The 21271-nt window shown below is 47.3% G+C and overlaps 1 protein-coding gene across 7 annotated transcripts in view; it reads left to right on the plus strand.

Annotated features, from left to right (window-relative positions):
• The window catches only part of ADCK1 (aarF domain containing kinase 1), a 129506-nt gene that overhangs the window by 39667 nt on the left and 68568 nt on the right, over positions 1–21271 (plus strand). For 6 of the 7 annotated variants that reach the window (XM_065593430.1, XM_005301666.5, XM_042858558.2 and 3 more), the window contains one exon: positions 12668–12871. In XM_065593430.1, coding sequence (XP_065449502.1) covers positions 12827–12871 — 45 coding nt within the window. In that variant the 5' untranslated portion in view covers positions 12668–12826. Of the gene's footprint in view, positions 1–3027; positions 3168–12667; positions 12872–21271 lie in introns of those variants that run through there. The other variant, XM_065593431.1, reaches the window with a different exon arrangement.

Here is a 21271-nt window from a genome sequence, read left to right on the forward strand (position 1 = left end):
ATCGGTACCAGCTGTACATGCATCCAACTGCAAGGAAGGGATGGAGTCCAGCAAGGTGGCTGGTGGTTATGTGAGAGCTTTGCTGCAGTTACCATCAAGTGCCACTTCCCCCCACCTCTCCTAGCTCTGCAGAGGATTCGATTAGCTGGAGAGGTGGGCCTGACCCGCAAAGTTGGGATTCCCAGGACCAGTGCAAATGTCTCCAGGATCCAATGTCATTCAGAACTGGGGGGGTTAGGTCAGGCCCCTCTCTAGTCAGTGATGTTGGTTGTTACAGATTTGCGAGTTTCAGAGGTGGTGTGAATCTGGGTGTCAGCGTGGTGTGAGGCTGAGTGCATGTACCATAGGTGTCAGTTCTAGTGTCTGCATGTTCATGTGAGTTCAGGGCTCGGTTTGTGTGCATGTGAGTTTGAGTGTCGACATGTGCATTTGTATGTGTGTGAGTTTGGGTGTCTGCGCGTGCCTTTGACTTTGAGCCTACATGGGAAAAATCCTTTCAGAGTAGATTTTTGCTTGCCCTTGTTTCAGCTGCATGTGGGCTATGTATTGTATTGGTGATAAAATGATCCAGCCCCGGCACCAGTTTTTGACTGTTTTGGCAGTAAGTTCCACAGGGTGATTATGTGCTGTCTGAAGAAAATAGATCCTTTAATTTGCCGTAAATTCACAGGTCATTCTGGTTTAATTGACTCCTGTCATGTATATAAATTGAACAAATTTGTGAGTATCCATTCTCTGAATCTTTTTAATCTCTGCTAGGGCTTCTTTAAGTTAATGCAGTCCTAACAGGACACCAGATGCAGGTGTCTCATTGCTCAGTGTTGTGTCATTGTAATAGGTCCTATGTTTTCTATCCCTTGTTTTGAATGCACCCAAATACCTTATTTTACCCTAATCGCAGCTGTATTTTAAGCAAACATCTTTATTGATCTGAATTCCATCTGCCACTGCACTCCCTAATCTCCCTTTGTATTTGAATCTGCCTGAACTTCCTCACAACCTTCTGTAATTTGTACTCCCCCAGACTACACAGGACTGTTATGTGGCTTTACCAGCCATCTGCATTGTGTAGTCCCATCACCAGCTTCCTGACTCTAAGAGGTGAGGAAGAAAAAGGGATCAGGGCCAGACCACTTCCACACCACCTTTGGAATGGCTAATGCTGCTAGTGTCACTGACTCCTCCACACCTTGGGCTCATGACAGGGGGATTCTATCTGCCCCCTGCAAAGGTGGGAGGGCTTTCTAGGCTGTCTCCTGCCCATCCCTGCATAGTAGCAGCTGGGATCTGGTTCTTGGCATCATCATCAGACTTCACCACCTGGGTGCCAAAGTTCTGTATCTAATTAGTGGCCTCCATTATTATAGAGCCTTTCACAAAAATTAATGAATTTAAGCTTCACAACCTCCCTGTGAAGTAGGTCAGCAGTATTATCCCCATTTTATACACACACAAACTGAGGCCTAGAGAGATCAATAAATAATTTACCCAAGGTTGCGCAGTAAGTCCGTAGCAGAGGCAGGAACAGAACTGAGATCTCTTGAATCCCACTTCAGTGTCTTAGCCATAAAACCTTCCTTCCTCCTCTTATTTCTCCTCTTCCAAATAATTCAGAAACACATGAAATGGAGCACAGGAGCTGCCAGAGTGGATCAGGCCACAACCTAATCTGCTGTCCTGTCAACAACCGTGGCCAGTACCAGATGTTTCAGAGCAAGCTGTAAAGCCTCTTTGTGGATAATTATGCAATAAGGTGCCAATAGAGGGAAGTTTTTCTTGATCCCATTGAGTTAGAAGTTGGCTTATCCCCTGATAAATAAAGTTTAAAGCAATTTATTCATTTTTATCCTCTCTAATATAAGTGCAGATGTTCTTGTGACTGTGGGGCTAATGATATGGACTGCCTTTGTAAAGTGCTTTGAAATCTGCAGATGAAAAACACAATACAAGACCTAGGTGGTGTTGTTATTAATTTTCAAATTGAAAAAAATATATAAAGTAGTCTTAATCTTGCTAAACTCTTGGCCTTGATAGCCTATGGCAGGGAATTGTATAGTTTAAGTATGTATTGTGGGTTGTTGTTTTTTCTTAAAAAGACTTTAAATTTTTTGCCTTTCTATTTTATTGAATGCCCCTTTGTTTGTTGTATCATGAGGAAAAATAGAAGCGATGGATTTACCTTGTCTACGCCATTCATTATTTTATATAACGCCTTCCTGTCCACTCTTGTGCGTCTCCTCTCCTCTCTAAACTAAACTGTTTTTGTACAGAAGTTTTCCCTAGGCCTTTGTGACAAGGTAGGGACTCACCACCGCGGTGCCTCCTACTGCTCGTCTCGGGGAATTGGTTCGAGCCAGTACAGCGCCCCCTTCTGGTGGCGTCCCATCTGTTGTCTCGCCTTTGGTTGGCGTGTGGACCCGCGTTGCTCCCAACACACAGTGTCCTCTTCTGGAACACTGTCCTCAGACAGTGTCCCTTGGTCCATTCACACCCCCTTCCAGGGGCTGGATGACCCACAGTTCTACACCTCCAAGTCCGATCCCTACAGTCCAGGATCTGGTGTAGTTTTGGCTGGCCGCTCCCTGCGGCCTATGGCTAGGTGTACTGCCAAGAGGAACAAAAAGAGGGGGGGACCCAGGCCCACCCACTACTCTGAGTCCCGACCCAGAGGCCCTCTAGCCACAGCCTTGCTGTCCTCCTCCTTCCTCCTCTGTCTGTTCCTCTGGACCGCTTCCCCAATGGCCCTTCTTCCCGGTAGGCCCTTTCCTTCAAGGCCTGCCGCCTGGCAGACTACGGAGTAGGACCTTCTCCTGCTCTCCAAGGCTGGCCTGCACTGTGCTGGCCTCCCAGCTCTAGAGACAGACCTTCCCCTCTGAAGGTCTGGGACTGACTGAGTGCTCGCTCCCTGAGCAGTCTTTTATATGGCTGAGCTTGGCCCTGATTGGCTGTCCCCAATCTGGCCTCTGATTGGCTTGCAAGAAGCCGTTCTCTTATTGGCTGCCGGGATGTGCAGGCACCCAGGTCTGCCGCAGCCCACACTCTCTGGGCGTGGGGCAGCTGCCCCACCACAGCCTTCAATAATTTTTACTGCCCTTCTCTGGACCTTTTTCTGTTTCTGCTCTATCTTTTTTGAAAGGGGATGACCCGCACTGAACACATTAGTGACGGTGAGGATGTATCTAATGGCATGATATTTTTTAGTATTATTCTCTATCCCTTTCTTAATACAACCTAACAAGTCGTTTGCTTTTTTGACTGCCACTGCATATTAAGCAGATGTTTTCATTGAGCTCGCCACAACGATGCATAGGTCTTTAGTGGTTACAGTTAATTTAGAACCCATCACTGCATATGAGTAGTACAAATTGTTCCTTCCAACATGCATAACCTTGCACTTGTCTACACTGAATTTCATCTGCCACCATGTTGCTCATTCACCTGGCTTTGTTAGGTACTTCTGGAATTCCTGACAGTTTTTTCTGTTCTTGAATAACCCTGGTAATGTCATATCAGCCAGAAATGTTACTACCACACTGTTCATCCCTTTGCCAGTTCATTGATAAATACAATGAACACCAGCATTAGTGTGCACTTAGTGGGGTAGGTACTCTGCTGTTAACCTTTGGCAATGCTGTACATTGACCATTTATTTCTATGCTTTTTTCTGTCTCTTAGGTATGTCTACACTGCAAAAAGAAGAGGTGTTAGCATTAGCTAATTTGGATTAAAATAGCAGTGAAGATACAGCAGCTCGGGTTAGCAGTTTGTGTGTAAGCCTTTAGGCCAGTCTGTTATTGAACTTGTGTTGTTAATCAGAGTTACGAGCCAAGTTTCTGTGTCTTCACTGCTCTTTTAACCCTAGTTAGCTAGTGCTAACACTTTTTTGCAATATAGACATACTGTTAGGCTGTGTCTATGCTAGTCTCTCCTCCCCAAATCTTCCAGTGTTGCTACCACTGATTCAGCTTCAGTGGGGCAGCAACAGTGGAAGTGCTAGTGTAGACAGGGCTCCTGTGGTCATTGGTATTTACATTGCCACGTTGTCTGACTCTGCTCAGTGCAGGTTTAAAATGAGATAGTTAAAAACACCAATGGCTGCGGGAACCTTGTCTCAACTAGAGATCCCACCTTTGTAACCATTGGTAGAGTTGAATTGGGGTGTAGAAAAGCTGAGAATTTTGGGGGGGATGGGGAATAGGTTAATGCAGACAAGGTAATAGCCAGTTTCTGATCCATTACAATATTTTTTTTTGTTTCTTACCAGTAACTACTTGGTTTTTGTAATAGCTGTTTGTGAAGGACTTCATTGAAGGCTATTTGAAAGTTCAAATAGATATCTCCCCTTTCTTCTTTATTTACTTTTGTGTTAACAGGCTCAGAGAATTCTAGTATGTGGAGATTGGAGAAGAATGATTTTTTCCTTCCCCAAATCTATGCCAGTTTGTCTCAATCATATCACATTCAGCTAGATGATTTATATAGCTCACTCTGTAAATATTGTTTCAACTAATTTACCTGGTACAGAAGTAAGGTTAACTGGGCTATAATTTCCAGGATCACTCTTGGATCCTTTTTTAGAGACAGGTGCAACATTTGTTACCTTCCAGTTGTTGAGTAAAAGAGCTGATTTTAATGAGAGCTGGTGTATTTTGTTAGCAGCTCATCCACTTTTAAAATTCCTTCACAATTCTTGGTGCCTTACACAATGGAAATGCTGCAGTTGTTCCAGCAATCTCCTCTTTTGGCACCTCACTTTGTGCCAGTGCCTTATCTTTATTATCTGAAAAGAGTCATTCTGGGGTAGTTCTCTCCCCAACATCCTCCCTCCACTTTTGGTTGCCCAGTGGACCCACCAATTTGCTCACAGGCTTCCAGTTTCTGATACTGTTATTTAAACATTAGTATCTATACTAGTGCCTAGAGGTGCAAGTCAGGATCAGGAATTTCTGGTGACTTGTATTTGTCTTCGGCTATTTGTTCTTCAGATTCCCCCATAATTCTCCCAATCCCCATCACTCATTTTTGCCAGCTATGGTTTATGCATCTTCCTATGGTTTTTATTTGGGCTGCATTACCCTTTTTAAAGAATCCTTGTTTTATTTGAGGACTTTCCCTGAAACTTGCCATTTAACCCTGCTACTTTTTCTTGTCTTTCCTTGCTTCCTTTTGTGTCCAGGGGGATGCAGACCTGGGATTCTGCCTAGATGATCTAATGGTCCCCCCGGCCAGAAACACCATGAAATCAAGTTTGTGTTGAAGTATTTTAATTTCCTGATGTGACCTTTTAGTTCTTTCTTACTCAATTCCTTGCCTTTAAAAGTTAACTAGCACTGGTCCCATTTCAGACATCTCACTGTTAGCTTTTGTGTGATCTGAGGAGCTGCTGTTCACTAAGACTCTCTGGGTAATTTTTTTCAAAAGCGCTTAAGTGATTTAAGAGCATAAGTCTCCTGAAACTCAGTGGGTCATGTAAGTACTTTTGAAAATGTTACCTTCTCTCTCCACTTGCTGAGTCTAGTGCTTAAGCCATGAGGAGCTTCCTCTCAACACTGTGGGGTTATTTCTTTTCTTTCAGCCTTTTATGAAGGGCCATATTAAAATCTCTTTGAAAATCCAAGTCAGTTCACTTTACCCAGCATTAGGGCCAACCCATGTGTGTCTGATGCGGGCACTATGGGGAATATGGACAACTCGTCCTGCTGAATCTGAGGGAGGGAGAGACAGAGAGAGACTCAGAGATGAGTGCAGAGAAAGAAAAACACACACACATGCACATATGCAGGGAGACATTTGTACTGAAGCAGTGTCCAAATGAGGTTTAATCTTGGTGATTCTCAGCATTTGAAATGCATAATTTCCCTGCTAACTGCCTACTGTATGTTTGTGTGTCTGCACACACCCCTGTCTAGCCACCTGCCCCTTTCCCAAATCTTCCCCCTCCTGCCAAGCCAACTGGGAAGCCCTTCTGTATTAGGCCAACTCTGTTCTCTGTGGAGCACATCACAACCACCTCCTCCCTTACAGCCAGCAAAATGATATCTACTTTGTCAAACCCACCCAGACCACTGAGCGTCGGTTCAGAGGCAAGACTGGCACCAATGTCCTGTTGCTGATGGGTTTGGTGACCCTTCTGGAGGACTTTAGCCACATGTTACTCTAAAAGGGATATCTCTCAAATCATCTTCTCTCACAAGCTAAGTTGTTGTGGGTTGGTTTACTGAGGGGAAGCTGAGCTGAAGTGAGGAGCTCTGCATTCAGTTCTGAACATGATGAGGATGGTGCTCATTTTTATGCCTTGTGGTAGTGAGTCCCATAGTGTGGGCCCAGCTCCTGGGAAAGTTCTGTCTCCTGCAGTCACGGGCCTGCCCCCTTGGTCGACAGCATCACTGTTCTAGAGGAACGTTGCTGTTGTAGGAGGTGATGGTTGCAGAGGGACAGAAGAATTCTCAGGTAGTGAGGGCCAGTCCCATGGATGTCTTTGAGTATTGGACAGAGACTTTGAACTGGACTCTGCATTTAGGGCCTGAAGTCAATGGAAAAGCTCCCATCAACTTTCGTGTTGCAGGAGCAGGGGTGTAATTGGGTGCCAGTGCAGAACCTCCAAGCTATTTTAATGTTTGTGGCAATCTGTGTTTCTGAGTAGGCCTGAGGTCCTGAACATATGGGTCAAGCTGACCTGGCCTGTGTCTGATAGGATCAGAAATAATCTTCTGGCTGCTGGCAGATATACGTGGGCATTTTATGCCACTTTGGTTATTTGAACATACAATAGCATTGAGGAGTCCAAAAGTGCCCTTGATAGTGGGGATGTTGTAGAGGAAGCAGATTCTTAGCAGTGTTTCCCTGTTCCTGCCAACAACATCTCATTCTTACCTGGGATTCAGCTTTAGTCAGCTTCAATCAGGTGCTGGTTTGGGCAGGCACTGAGAGAGCTGGCGGACGGTGCTGCTCGTGTTTGATGTAAAGGAGAGGTGCAGTTCAGTGCTGTCTGTGTTCTGCTGGCATTTCAGCCCATGTCTCACCAGCTGTCCCAAAGGCTACAGGTAGATATTCACTGATATTAGAAAGGGAGAGGATTGAGCCAAGGGGGCTCTGCAGGTGAGGGCTTTGGAGAGGCAGTTGCCCATGACAACCCTCTAGGTTGGGTCTTGGAGGAAGTACCTGTGCCATTTCAGGACATTTCTATTTAAATCCTGTAGCTTCTTAGAGGTGGAGCAGAAGTATCTTGTGATCAGTGGTATCAAATGCTGCAGAGGGGTCTAGCAGGATGTGTGTGGTGCTCTTCCCTTGTCTGTAATCAGGAGGAGATCATCCACCGGAGGAACAAGTGCCTTCTATGTCCCATACTCTGATTTGAAGCCTGATTGGCAGCAGTCCAGGATCCTGGCAGCTAACAGTGGGTACTGGAGACCATTTTTTGCCAGCTTTTTCATTAGGTCGCTAAGAAAAGGGAAGTTAGATACTGGATGGTGGGTTTGTGAAGTTTCTACATAGAACTGGTCCCGTTAGCACTGATTGGACTATTGCCCTATGTTTTAGGGCTAATGGTAGATTCCCCTCATCATCAGTGTGTTAGTGAGGGCCCCAGACATACTCTAATTTCTTTCACCACCCTGGAAAAGCAAGGCCAAAGACCCAGACAGTGGCCCTGGGAGCCAACAATGCTTCCATCAGTACTTCCAGCATAAATGGGGCAAATTTGTGGAAGGAGGAGAGCATTGTTCTGTTTTTGTTTTTCTGCTGCTGCTCCTGCTGTCCTGAGAGCCCCTCCTAGATGTGGGTGCCTTTCTCTGAGCAGTAGGATGATAACTCCTCACAGTGCAAGGTGGTGTGTGCTGGAGGTATTTGGAGTTTCCTAAGGGGTGGCAAAGTTCCGCAGGGCATGCCTTTGCTGTCTCTGGGGCAGAGGAGAGGTGGGCTGTCTTTGCTTCCACAGCAGGGACCCTGGTGATGTGTAAGAGAGGGGACTTCGGGGCTAGAACGTCAGTCAGGAACAGATTCTCCCGTTCTTTTGCCTCTGGGCTGGGGAGCTTTCTGTGAGTAAATGACTCCCAGCCTCAGTCCTGTGCTTCCTGTGCCAGCCTAGAGCTAGTTCCCTGTCCTGCTACACAGAAGACTTGGATTCCATTCGCAGCGCCAATCCCTTACCCCCTGGCCTGCCTAGTGCTTAGTGATGGTGAAGAGACGAGAGCCCTGCCTTGCTATACAAGAGACTGGGGTTCAGTCCCTAGCTCCAGTCTCTCCCTTTCCAGGCCAGCCTGATACATGATGCTCTGCAGTGCCATGCAGGAGACCTGGGTTTGATGTCTAGTGCCTTGTGTCAATCCCTGGAGCCTCCCGATGCTTAGTGCTCTGCAGTAAGCCATGCGGGAAACTTTGGTTTGGCTCTCTCGCCTGGCAGGGACTACGAGCTGTGTGGGGGCAGCATATTCCTGGTTCCCATTTTGTCTCTGGGAGCACACAGGGCTCTGGCCTGACCTTCTTCCCACATCAGAGATCCTAGAACACAAGTGGGGCTGGCCGTGTTTAATTCAAACCGGCTGCCCCCAGCCTGTCCTTCCTCTCCCCTGGAATACAGGCAAACTCTGGGGAGCTATAGACAGCAATTGCCTCCCGCTGCCTTCACTGGCTGCTGGATTTTTTTCTCCTCTGCTGGAGACAGTGTGTTGAGGACAATTATCCAAGCTGCATAAAAGCTGTTTTCCTATAATGGGCTGAACTCCGTGTACTGTGACAAACTGCCCAGCTGCTCTGGCTCCCTCCTGGCCCCTTTCTCTTTCATCCTTATTACTCCCTCTCTCCCTCTTTTGCTGTTTCTTTCTCTTTCATTCCTTCCGTTCCTCACTCCCTTTCTCTGCCTGTCTCCCCCATCTCTCCCCATACACATACACACAAGGCAGAGGCAGGGGGAACTGCCAGGTCAAGAACCTAGTTGCCACAACAAAAGAATCAAAGGAGTCCAATAAAATGCAGCACACTCTTACCTGTGACTGCAGCCCAGACAACCTGAAGGCAGCATTTTGTGTATGTAAATCTGAGTGCACTTTTGAGCTGTGGCAGGTGTGTGCACTTTTGTAGTATGGGTTACACTCGCAAAGGTGTGTGCGTCTGCGTGTGCACATGTAAGCTTATGTGTGTGTGTTGACACATCCATCTACCTGTCTGATCTATTTTGGGTTTTCTGGAGTGCCCAACACCTTGGTATCTATGTGATTCATAGGTCAATGAGGTCTGCATACAATATCCCCTCATGTATCTCCTGAGTTTTCTGCTTTGCTCCATTCCCCTTCTTTTAAGGTATTGTTGTTTATAGTGAGAAATGCTTTGTCATAGAAGAGGGTTTTGTAGGGTGCCCTGAAAGGGGTCAGACTCTGGATTGGTTTGACCTCCTCTAGCAGCTCGTTTCACAGCTGAATCCCCTTGATTGAGAGAGATTTGTCTCTGACTCTCCTGCATGCTTCTTCTGGCCTTGGTGAGGTGCATTGTCCCAAAGGAGAGATGCTATCACTGATGTAGCTGCTTGAGTGCTGGGAAGATCAGGACCAGGTGTTGAACTGGTACGGGAAGTGGACTGGACACCAGTGGAGGGATTGGAGCTCAGGGACAAAGCATTTACAGCAGTCCATCCTGTTGAGGGTGTCTGTGTGTGAGCGCATGCTAGTTATTTTCAGAGAGTGGAAATTCATTTTGCCAAAATGCTGTCTGCACTGATCTGTCCTGGGGTGTTAAATGGTTGATGTCATCTACTGCAGCCTCCCCCAAGGATGTTTAACTTCTTGAGTCCCCTCCAGGCATACTTTTGTCAGAGTCCCCTCACCTGCTGGCAAGGAGCTGGAGGATGTACCCTGCTTTGTCTAAAGGGACCCTAGTGCTCTTTCAGGATACTGAGGAGTTAGGCTCCAAATTTGTACTCCCTGAGTGAGACACTGGACCCAATTTTCAAGCTTGACTTGTTTGGAGTTGACATTGAGGGGCTCTTAGGATCACAGGGAGGTCTCCCTGTTCCACTATTCTGTTCTACACAGGTTCTTATACCGCAATAATTACCATAGCTTCGGAGCGCTTTCCAGTAGCACATTAAGCAACACGACTAACCTCTGTCATGTATGGTTCATTCTCTCTCAGCCTCACAAGAGAATTGTGTGTGCAATGTAGGGTTTGGGTTTGAGTCTGAGGGTTTTTTTTTTTTAATGTAGACACTGCTCTATGTTTAAACGGAAGAAGGCTGGTCAAAGAAATATGTCTTGCACTTGAAGCAGAAGGTGGTGAGGCTTGTGATGGTCTGTAGTTCCACAGCCTCTGAGCAGCCCCTGAGAAAACTCCATCTCCAGCACAGACAAGCTTTATAGTCAAGAGTTCCACTGTGCCAGAGAAGTGGAGTTGTTGAGCAATGGTCTTCACTCTTTATGTGATCTTTTACATATGCTGGGCCTGGGCCATGGAGCACCTTGAATCATAGAATCGTAGGACTGGAAGGGACCTCAACAGGTCTTCTAGTCCAGTCCCCTGCACTCATGGCAGGACTAAGGATTATCTAGACCATCCCTAATAGGTATTTGTCTAACTTGCTCTTAAAAATTTCCAATGACAGAGATTCCATAACCTCCCTAGGCAATTTATTCCAGTGCTTAACCACCCTGATAATTAGGAATTTTTCCCTAATGTCCAACCTAAACCACCCTTGCTGCAATTTAAGGCCATTGCTTCTTGTCCTGTCCTCAGAGGTTAAAGAGAACAATTTTTCTCCCTCTTCTTTGTAACAACCTTTTATGTACTTGAAAACTGTTGAAGACTGAGAACCAAGTCTGAGGACTGAATGTCCTGTATTGCAATTTACTGGATGTGAGACTGGATGTAAAATCCCACATTGTTGTATTCATTGATCAATAATTCATAATGCTATAAGAAGAGTATTCAACCCAAGCACTTAAAAGTTAGGACATGCAGAGTTTAGGTTGAAAGCTCAGCCTTAACTCTGCCCAATACCACATTGCTTATGTTTTAATATAAAGGGTATGTCTACACTGCAGCTGGGAGGTGTAATTCCCAGCTCGAGTAGATATATACAGATCAGCTCTGATTTTAGCTAGTGGGCTAACAATAGCAGTGTGGCTCTGGTGGTAATGACAGTGGCTTGGGCTAGCTGCCTGAGTGCAATCCTGTCTGAGATCCTAGGTACAAGTCTAAGCTACTACCTCTGCCACTGTGGCCACACTGCTATTTTTAGCACACGAGCCCGATCACAGCCAGCATATGTAAGTCTACCCGAGCTGGGAATTACACTTCCCCGATGCAGTGCAGACATAGCCTATATGTTAAAACATAAGCAGGGGGTAGTGAGCAGAGTAAAGGCTGAGCTTGCAACCTGAGCTCTGTATTTCCTACCTTTTTTAGTGCTTGTTTTTGTTTTTTGTTTTTAACTTTTGAAAGTTACACCAATGCTAGTTTTTTGCTGGTCATTTCTCCGGGTATTCTGAGTGACTGGGTGTGAACTGTTAGGAGCTGATGTTTGTGGCAATGTCACTGAAAAAGGGAGCTCACTCCAGAATTGCTTTTCTGTTTGGGATTTGACTGACTGCTGATACCTGATGCCGTGAGGTATTAGCCACTTCCATCCATTTCTATACTTTTCTGCTATCTGCATGAGTCTTTTTACTTGTAAATTTGCTGGAATTCTAATAATGTAGCAGGATAAAGTCAATCACAGTTTATTACTTTCCTGAATGTTGAGTGTGCCTGTGCCCCAGACAGGGAGCGTTCCTAGTAATAGTGTAAGGCAGAATAAATCATTGCTATTAAAGGGTCAGGTAACGGGTACACTTTTGTGATACAGATTCAGGGTCACCGGTTGAAATCCAGACCTGGCCAGTAGACGTTTACACTTGTTTGTGGTGGTGTTGTAGCGTCTACAGTTGTAGTTTGATGGCTGCTTGTTGGCCAATGTGAAATGAATTTGAGGTCTCCTAATTCCTAGTGTTCACTTCACTGAAACCACACTTCAGTTGGCATGAATAGGCCCCTGGTGGCTGTCCGAGCAGAGAGGCAAGGGCCGAATGGGCCCTGGAGAGCGTCCTATCCCAGCGCATGGGGGAGGGCAGAGTAGGTTGGTGGAACAGCACTGAGTGCTAAGCTGGCTCTGCCACTGCACAGGTTGTAGCTATTCTGTTGGTAAATAGGATCCTGTTGCCGAGGAGCTGCCCATCAGCACCATTTACCCCTGCTAAATTGACAGAAAATACTTTTTGTTTTTGTTTTGCTGTGTCTTTAAATAGAATGTCTTCCCCCGAGGAAGTTTCTGTGCTGACACCCTCAGGATGGCATCTGTCTTCCCTCTCCTCCCTCCCCCACTTTACTCCACTGCATGTGTGTTTTAAACGGGAGCAATGGTCCTGACTTTTGCTTTATGCTGTGGCACGCCTCCTGTGGCTCTGTGTCAGTTCCTGTTCATCAACAAAACACATTCCCGGAGTTTAGCTGACAATAGGTGATGCAGGTGCACCTCCAAGGAAGAAAAGAAAAAAAAAAAGCAGCTGCATTTGAAACCTAAGGGAGTAAAAGTGTGTGTGCATGCGTGGGGGGGCGAGGGGGGGGGAGGAAAGGTGGAGGGAGGAATAAGGAGCAAAGAGTTGGAGAAAGGGGCTTGGCTGATGTTTTGATCTCTCTGCAGGTGCATCTGCGCTCTGCGGAACGCCTCCGGGACCTGTGTTGTGCCAACAGAGGCACCTTCATCAAAGTGGGACAGCATCTGGGGGCACTCGACTACCTTCTGCCTGAGGAATACACTCGCACCCTGAAGGTACTACACAGCCAGGCCCCTCAGAGCAGCATGCAGGAGATTGAACAAGTGATCCGTGAGGACCTGGGCAAAGAGGTAGGAGACACTGCAGCCCTCACTGGCCTGCCAGGCAAACCAGCTGCAGCATGGCAGCTCTGGGCAGCTAGCCAGAGGGAAACAGGAGCAATGAGCTGCTTGGTGATTTTCCTACATAGATGGAAACATGACAAGGGAGTTCAGGACACTGGCCTTGTGCTTTGGAAGACTTAGATTACAAGAGAGACAGCTGTGGGAGTCATCTTATCCTAGCTCTGGGGCAAGTGTGGTATTTCCCACACATTGCTGGGCATGGCTGGCAAAGTCTTGTGAGAATTACAGGGGAGGGGGAGAGGGTTGCCGGGCAGGAATGAGGGACATCAGCAGAACTGTATGCGCAAGGGCCTGGGAGGGGAATAGCAGGGGTGCTAGAGGTCAGGATTGAGGGCCATGAGCAGAGCTATGGGGTTCCCCAGGATTGGAATGCGGGGGTGTTGCAGTTGAGGAGCGAGGTGCATTGGCAGATCTATGTGTGGGCAGATAGCACTGCCTCTGGCTGTTCTCTACTATGTGTAGCTGGCACTGACAGCCCTTTACTTTCACAAGCCCCTAATTAACCCCAGATGAAAAAAAATAAATAAGTCCCTTTAATAACAGCATAAATCGCTTTTGCTGCTGACACTAAGGCAACAGAGTAGCAAAGGAGGCTGCGCCATTAACCCTTGGGGCCTGGGAGTGAAGTAAGTGTGATATCCTGCGGCTTTTCAACTCATCCCTCATGGTGACAGCTCTACCCCCAGGCTGAGGAGCGCCTCGGATGTAGGGAGTAGGCCGTAGGGAGAGTGGGTATGAAGCGGAGCAGTGGGGACGGGAGTGGTATGTGTGGAGGAGGGGCAGCTTTATGCCTGGTAATGGTAGGGAATGTTGGTGGGGGTAAATGGGTCAGGGTTGCTGGGGGAGGGTTGGGTAGTGTGGGAGCAAGGGGTGCATGTCAGGTACTTTATGTTATGGCTACGTGTCTGGGAATGTATTGGGGAGAGAGTGCCTGGCGGTGTGGGTAGTATGGCTAGGTGTGTGTACCTGGGAGTTTGTAGGGGGGTGTTCTGGGTGGATATTTAGGGGTTGGGATGGGTCTGGCTCTGTGTAAGTTGTAGGGGTGGCTATTCATCAATGACATGAGGGGTTGGATATTCATGAATGACAGTGAGCATTTCCTCATAGTTCAATTGCAGAGTTAATGTCAGCTTATGACCAGCCTTCATATTGCCTGTGTGTGAGACCAACACCCCCCCCACCCCCCCCCAGCTTCATTGCATGGTTAGTACCAGCTGGATTCATAGCACAGCAAATAGATGGAGGGAGAGAAACAGGCCAGTGTAACCACTCCCTGCAGTACCCATCCTCCAGCTTCTCCCTAGAGTAGAGGTTCAGCCAGCCTTCCCCTGTGGTGGGTGGAGAGGGAAGCTGGTCTGGGATTAGACAGTATTAAAACACAAAAGCAGCCGCCTCTGGCTCGGCACACGCTGCTTCTCTCTGTAGCTGAATGGGGCGCTCGATGACGGGGCCTTTTCTTCTCTCTTAAATGCATTTTCAGCTGCCACTGATCCGCCCTGGTTTCTTTCAGCATTTCAGGAGTTAGATGAGCTTTCCATGCCTCATTGATTCCCAGCGAGGCAGCTAGAATCCCCCTCTCAGCAGCAGCCTTTCCTCTTAGCATTCACTTCACTCACATGGGCAGTGTCGGGGTGATCTTTAATTTTAAAGAGACAGAGGAAGCAAATAGGAATGCTAAAGAGAGAGAGAAAAGGGTATTAAAAGAGACAGAGAAGAAAGAATTAGATAGAGATAAGGGAAGAAAAATGGGGAAAAAGAAAGGCGTTGGTAAGGGTGGATCATAATGAGGTCAGAGGTAGTTGCTTGAGTCCATTAGTTATAGGCAACTGAGTCAAGGTAGTTAAAAACAAAAAGGGTTTTGAGAAGCCTAATCTGCTGAAGGCCTCCTTGCTGGAACCTGTAGAAGGCCGTGGGTTTACACCACGGATGAAGTTAGTCCATGCGTAGAAATATGTTCACCACATTTTAAAAACAAAACATTGAATTGAAAATTGGGATTTTGGTAAGAGGGTGGGAGTGGGAGATGGAATATTGAAATATTACCTTGGTGGGCAGGAACCCACAGACAACAGCATGATGCCTGGAAACCTGCAGCTAAAATGGACTCGAAGCAGATAATGAACCTGAACTCCGGAGAGATTCAAAGAAATGATCCAAACGGACCTAGGGCCCAATCTTGCTGCTGTAGAATTCATTTGCAGAACTGTCATGGGTGGGAGCAGGGGCAGAAAGTAATGAAATGAGGTTCAACCTGGATCAATACAGATTTGGGAGGGAAAACCCACCAAAAAAAGTGATATTGCAGGGAGAAATCTGACAAACAACAAAGGCTAAAGAGATTAAGGGTGAGAATGGCCAGCAAATTAGACAGGAGTTTGCAATGGGATGTGGTAGGGAGGGGAAAAAAAACAGTAATACTGAGTTGAATATGCAGCCGCATCATGTCATGGTGCAGGGAGGGAGTAGTCCTTCTCTAGGTGGCCTTAATGTGACCCCACCTAGAATAGCTTCTTAAAGCCCCATGCACCTGAGAAACAGAAATAAACAGGGTTCTCAAAGAGCAGCACAAATGATCAGGAGGCTGATGGGCCTGATTTATGAGCAACGATTAAAAGAGCTCAATATGCATACAGTGGACAGCACTTCCTGTAGTAGGAGATTGTGGGGATGTAAGAACTCTTATCATGGGCCAATAAGCTGTGTTGGAACCCAGGACCTTCAGCACTGCAGCGTGGAGCGCTCCCTCTTGAGCTACAGGACTAAATCCGTTAGCTTGGAGCAGTAGAAGATGACTCTTTTCTGCTGGTCAGACATAGAAGGAGAATCATAATACATGCCAATCAGTGGATCACACTGTCTTCTCCTATTCTAAATATATGGGAATACTGCAACAGCTCAGATCTGTATGTATTTGGACAGTGCCTAGTGCTAGATATGAGCTATTGGAATAAAAATAATAAATAATCGCCAATGTCCCATTGTGAGCACTGTCAGCAAATGCTGTGTTTTTAATGTCAGTCATAGTAGGTTGCTTAAATGACCATGTCAAAAGTGACAACTGTCAAAGAATATGTAAAGAGGGGTGGAGGAGAGGAAAACCTTGGGGATGAGGCTTTCCAGGAGAGTATGAATAGGAGCAATGGGATGACACTGAGCAAAGGAAATTTCACTAAATTTCAGGAAACACTCAAGGGTGGGAGCCAATGTTCCCTCTAATTTTTTCCACCCATGTGCGGAATTAATTTTGTTATGTGAACCAAAGTAATGTGCAGATGTGCGCCACCAGTGGAAGCAAAAAACCTAGATATAATATATATTTTTAAAAAGTTATCAATAGGGATAATTACTCCAGCCAGGACAAGTTAGGCATTTTAGAACTCACTACTCAAAGAATTAAATTTAAGTGTAAGAGAGAAATAAAAATTATGAAATGCATAGACCAGTCAAAAAACTCAAATAACAACACTTTGAAAGAATAAAATTACAGAGAATATATGTACATTGCAGGAAGTACCAAGAACAACAACAACAGTGTTGGGAGGTGTGTGACACAGAGAGAGAGAGAGAGAGAGTGTGTGTGTGTGTGGGGGGGGGGGGGGGCTGCTGGGGAAGTTTCTGAGAGACGTCCGTCCACTGTATATTTAAGGCACTCCCTGAAAGCTCTCCTCCTCCTGATCCATGTCCCCCTCCTCTGCTCTGCGGAGATGGGGCACATGGGCAGGGAGGAGGGGGAGAGATGGGGTGTGTGTGTGTGTGTGTGGGCTGCTGGGGAAGTCTCTGAGAGACTGTGCGCTGTCTCTTTAAGGCACTCACTCACCCGAAGGCTTGTTCAAACCTCAGAGCTGCTGTGAGTCCTAAGCCTTTTCCCCTCCTCTCTACCTTGCTCTGTGGAGATAGGGTACAGAAGCTGGGGGAGGGGAACACCATGACATCAGCACCCTCCTTCCTCCTCCCCTCTCCCGCACAGCTAGCAGGAGGGTCCCGGGAGCAGCTGCAGAAGCAAGGTGGCTGCAAAGCAGCCTGTGGGAGGGGCACCTGAACACACACTGCGGGCTGGATGTGTGTGGCTCTGCTAATCAACTGCACAGCACTTGAATCTCTCCTGGGCAGCCACCCAACCACGCAGCTTACAGGGAACACAAGTGGGAGCTGTTAGCGCCAGAGGGAAGGAAAGTTTATTCAACTCTGATTTGTATCTGTTCTTTTAACCTAACTTGACAAGGCATGTGTCCCATCCCCAAAGTTTTCCTCTCCTCCACCCCTCTTTACATATATTTTTGGAATGTAGCCAAACTACTTTCAGTGGAACTTGAGATCAGACAAAAGGTTGAAGGATTTATGAGGAGCTCTAGAAAGTAAATATTTTCTGGTCGTACCAAATCAGTAAACTTTAAAACTAGCTCTTTTAAAATCAAATCAAATAATGGACTTTAGAAACAGGGGGAGGAACTGGCTGGCATTTCCAGAGCATCCTTCACCACAGTACCCAGGTCTCCCTCCTGGATGAGGACCAATTCAGCAACCTGTGCAACAACTCCTTTCCTCCATGGGTCCTTGATATCTGTCTCCTCTGTTTGGCTCCAATGCTGGCCATCCCACCCCCCAAATATGACTCTCTGTTGCCTGATCTGTTGATTATATAGTAATTCCAAGTTCGCATTCTGTGGTTTGACAGGATTCTCATGATCAGACCCAGAAATATAGTTATTACAAGAACCCCGGTGTGCACCAACGAGACAAGTTAGTAATATTTTTATTAGCACTGTTAGCAAAATCACAAACACTCCAACCCAGCAAAATAGATAATATAAGATGGCCAAAACACCCTGCATCTGAGCATCAGTATATTCACACCTTCCCTTTTAGAAAAGCCTGAAGTGTTAGTCATCCTCCTCAGCAGCCGCAGCAGCGGTGTTATCATCTTGGCATCTCCCGAGGCACGCAGGCTGCAATAGAACTTTTATAATGTGTTATGCTGATGCTCGCTGTGCCTCGTGCATATTCGGTATGGTAGCGGTTTCCGCCCCTTTTCCTTATCTGTATTTCCTCACCCTTCTAATGTTGGGGTGCCCTTCCCCCATAGCTTACTGGGCCTTTTACCTCAAGCTCATTAACAAACACGTCAATTAGTTACCATGGCATTCTTGTGGTTGGACATCTGCTGATATTCCTAACTTAAAATAGCTAGAGCTGGTATAAATTAGCATTTTGAGTTACCTGTCAACAGTTTAGTCATACTTGTTTATTACAGCGTTTTATCCTGTATGATCGAGGGTTACTCCTGGTTAGCTGCTTATGCTAAGGCTTTTGAGGCCTTATGCCTGGATTAGTTTAGCTAATCTATTGTTTTACAGGCCTTGAGGCTTGTAGGCTTGTTGCATTACTGCCTCAACTTATACCTGTGCCTTTCCTAGCAAATATCAATACCTGTGGGCTACACCTCAGGGACAGTCCTCTGGTTTCCAGTGCACTGCGAAGTGGCTTAGACTCCCTGACATCTCTCCTTTCCAGCCACACTGCATGTTCTGACTCATTGTCCTACCTCTGTCTGGTCCCAATGCACCTCCCAGTGTAACCGCCTATCTGGCCCTCCTGCACACCCCAACAAGGCTGAGCTTGCCCTCTCCCATCCAGCCCCACAATGGTCCCCATCCTGCCCAGATTGAAATGCTCACACAGCTCAGTTCTGGTCAACTCTCCAGCCCATCCTCACCCACAGACCCTTTTTAATCAGTCTGAGTCTCACCTTCCAGCCTTTCCCGCAGACCCCTTAGTCCCCTCCTTTGACAGACATAAATCTAGGCGTCTGTCCAGCTCACTTATATCCACAGCATCTGACTCCTCCCCTGATCACTTCACTTATCCCAGATGTTTTTTTCCCTTTGTGGAGAGTCATTGTGCCCAAATGCCCTCTCTACTCCCAGCTTCCTCATGTAGATCATGTCCCCTGGTTTTCAAACCGGGTCTTTCTGGACTTTCCTGATCCCTGCAGAAGTTTCTGTCAGTTCCTCTCAATCTCCTTTGGTAGGTTCGAGTGAGCCCAGACCTCTGATTCCCTGTTCCTGGAGCCTGTCGGGGGGAGCTCTAATAAAGCTGGGTTCTGAGCCAGGATGGAGTTTAACTTATCCTCCAAACAGAACCACCAAACAGGCATATTAGAAATCAAAGCTGGAGACTTTCCAAACCCTGCCACCCACCCAAGTGCAGACAAAGGAGGCTGCCTCTCCCAGGTACCGGGCCTGCTCCTGCCCAGCTGTTCTAAGAGTTCTGCTCCCAATGACCAGTAGATGGCAGACCAGCCCTGGCCTACTGGAGAGCGTCTTGTTTTAGAAGAGGCAGCTGAAGGCCTTGCAGGGACTTGGGCGGAACTCCTTGTCTGGCACTGGGGTGTGCGAAGAAGGATTCTGGCACTTCCTCCTTCCCTGCAGTCTCATCATAGATTTTTCTAGCCCCAGCCCCACATTAATAATAAGTAAAGCGCCTAATGAATTTTACACTCTTATTGCTGGCAGGGTTGAATGTGATCGCCAGGGCTGGGATGATTTCTGATCAGTGCTCTTCACTTAGGGTGACCAAAGAGCAAGTGTGAAAAATCAGGACACTTTTTTGGGGGGAGGGGCGGACAGCAGGGAGAGTGATATAGTTGCATATCTAAGACAAAGCCCCTAATATTGGGATGGTCCTGACAATATTGAGACGTCTGGTGACTCTATCTTCACTGAACGTGGGACCCCAGTGAAAATGACAGCCTTCAGCCCCCGCACCGCTCTATGCACACAGGCACATCTGGGTTGATTTGCACAACTATGGTGTGTGTGTGTGTGTGTGTGTGTGTCCATCCCCTCTTCCCCGAGAACACCCCTGCCTCTGATGTTTAAACCTGGGGACTATTACCTCAGGTGCTGTGTCCGATCTCAGCTAATGGGGAAGCGTGTGAGGAGTAAGGCTTGTCTCTCGTGAAGCCAGACCCAAACCATAGCCGGCTTGATAGCTTAAGGGCCCGGCTTTGAAAGGGGCCTCCACCCAGTTCCACCTTGTGGGAGTAGGTGGGGGAACACAGCTGTCTCACTGCCTGGTGCGTGAGTGCTGTCAGGGAGCCCATCATTTTTGCCTACAATTACTTGCAGATTCTCCCTGCTGCCTAAGGACTGCTTTGCTGTGAAATGAGCCAGCTCACGTGCTGAGCAGAGCAGGTCATGGGGAAGGGTGCCAGGCCCCCCTCTTTGCCAATGGAGAGGGTATGACAGAAGCACATCTTGTGCTGTAGCTCAGGTGGGCTGGCTTTGTAGAGACAGCTGTAGTTCAGGGGTCCCCATGCCCTGGGCAAGGGCCCTGCTCTTGTCATATTCCTAACTTATGTACCTGTCATGGCCCTGAGGCTGTGATGTGAAGTGAAATACTCCTCACCAGATAGATTGCCTTCCCTACTGGCGGAGATGTGGCCTGGGAGGACAGGGAACTACATTCCTGTAGCTTCTTTTGCGCCTAAGGACCCCAAGGTGCTTGCCAGATCATATGTACCAGGATCATTCACCCAGCAGTGAAATGCATCCATACCTCTGGTGGAACATAGTTGCTGTTGAACACTGCACAGAGCCGTTTGATAGGAAGTGACAAAGAATCCCACAGCTATTTGAAGCTGCTGGGGGATGGGGGCAGAGGCTAGGGAGAATTGGAATGGAGCTAGGACAATGGGACTAACACCCTGACACTTGCCATGTGACCTTTAATGTCCGCATGTACCCATGATCCGGGATGACACCTTGGTTTTTGCCATGAGAGCTCTAATAACTCTACATGATGTGGACCTTGTTTTTGTGTCTCCTCTGGCTTTGCATGACTCTTGCAGAATTGGTTTACAGAAAGGGTCAAACAGTCTCATGGGTGAGTGCATGTGTGTGTGTGTGTCTCATAAGCTGATGCAGGCTGGAGCAGAGAAAAAAGTACATAGACTTTCTGGGCTCCTATTCAGCTCTTCTCTTCTTTCCTACCACATTCTGTGCTCCACATCACGGCAGCCTTTGCTGTGGCTGAGAAATATGGGAGGAAGGACTCTTATCCCTCTGAAGCCCATCAGCAGAGTGTCAAGCTTTAGAGGGGTTTTTCTTTCTCCTGAGCTACAGAGCTGCTGACGCACTGTACATCCCCCTAGGGGAGCAATTGAGCCTTCAGATGGCCTGAGGGGACTGCATTGCATGTCCTATAATGTCATGTTGTCCCCGAGGGTATATGCTTCACATTCTGCAGCTGGCCCTGTAATGCTACCCTTAGGGAGGGAGCCACATGCCCTGCTGGATCACATGGTCCCTAGGGCAGGCTGCTGCAAATTCTGCGGTGGGCCCCAGG

This window comes from Chrysemys picta, chromosome 4 (genome assembly GCF_011386835.1).
Source record: "Chrysemys picta bellii isolate R12L10 chromosome 4, ASM1138683v2, whole genome shotgun sequence".
Lineage (NCBI taxonomy): Eukaryota > Metazoa > Chordata > Testudines > Emydidae > Chrysemys > Chrysemys picta.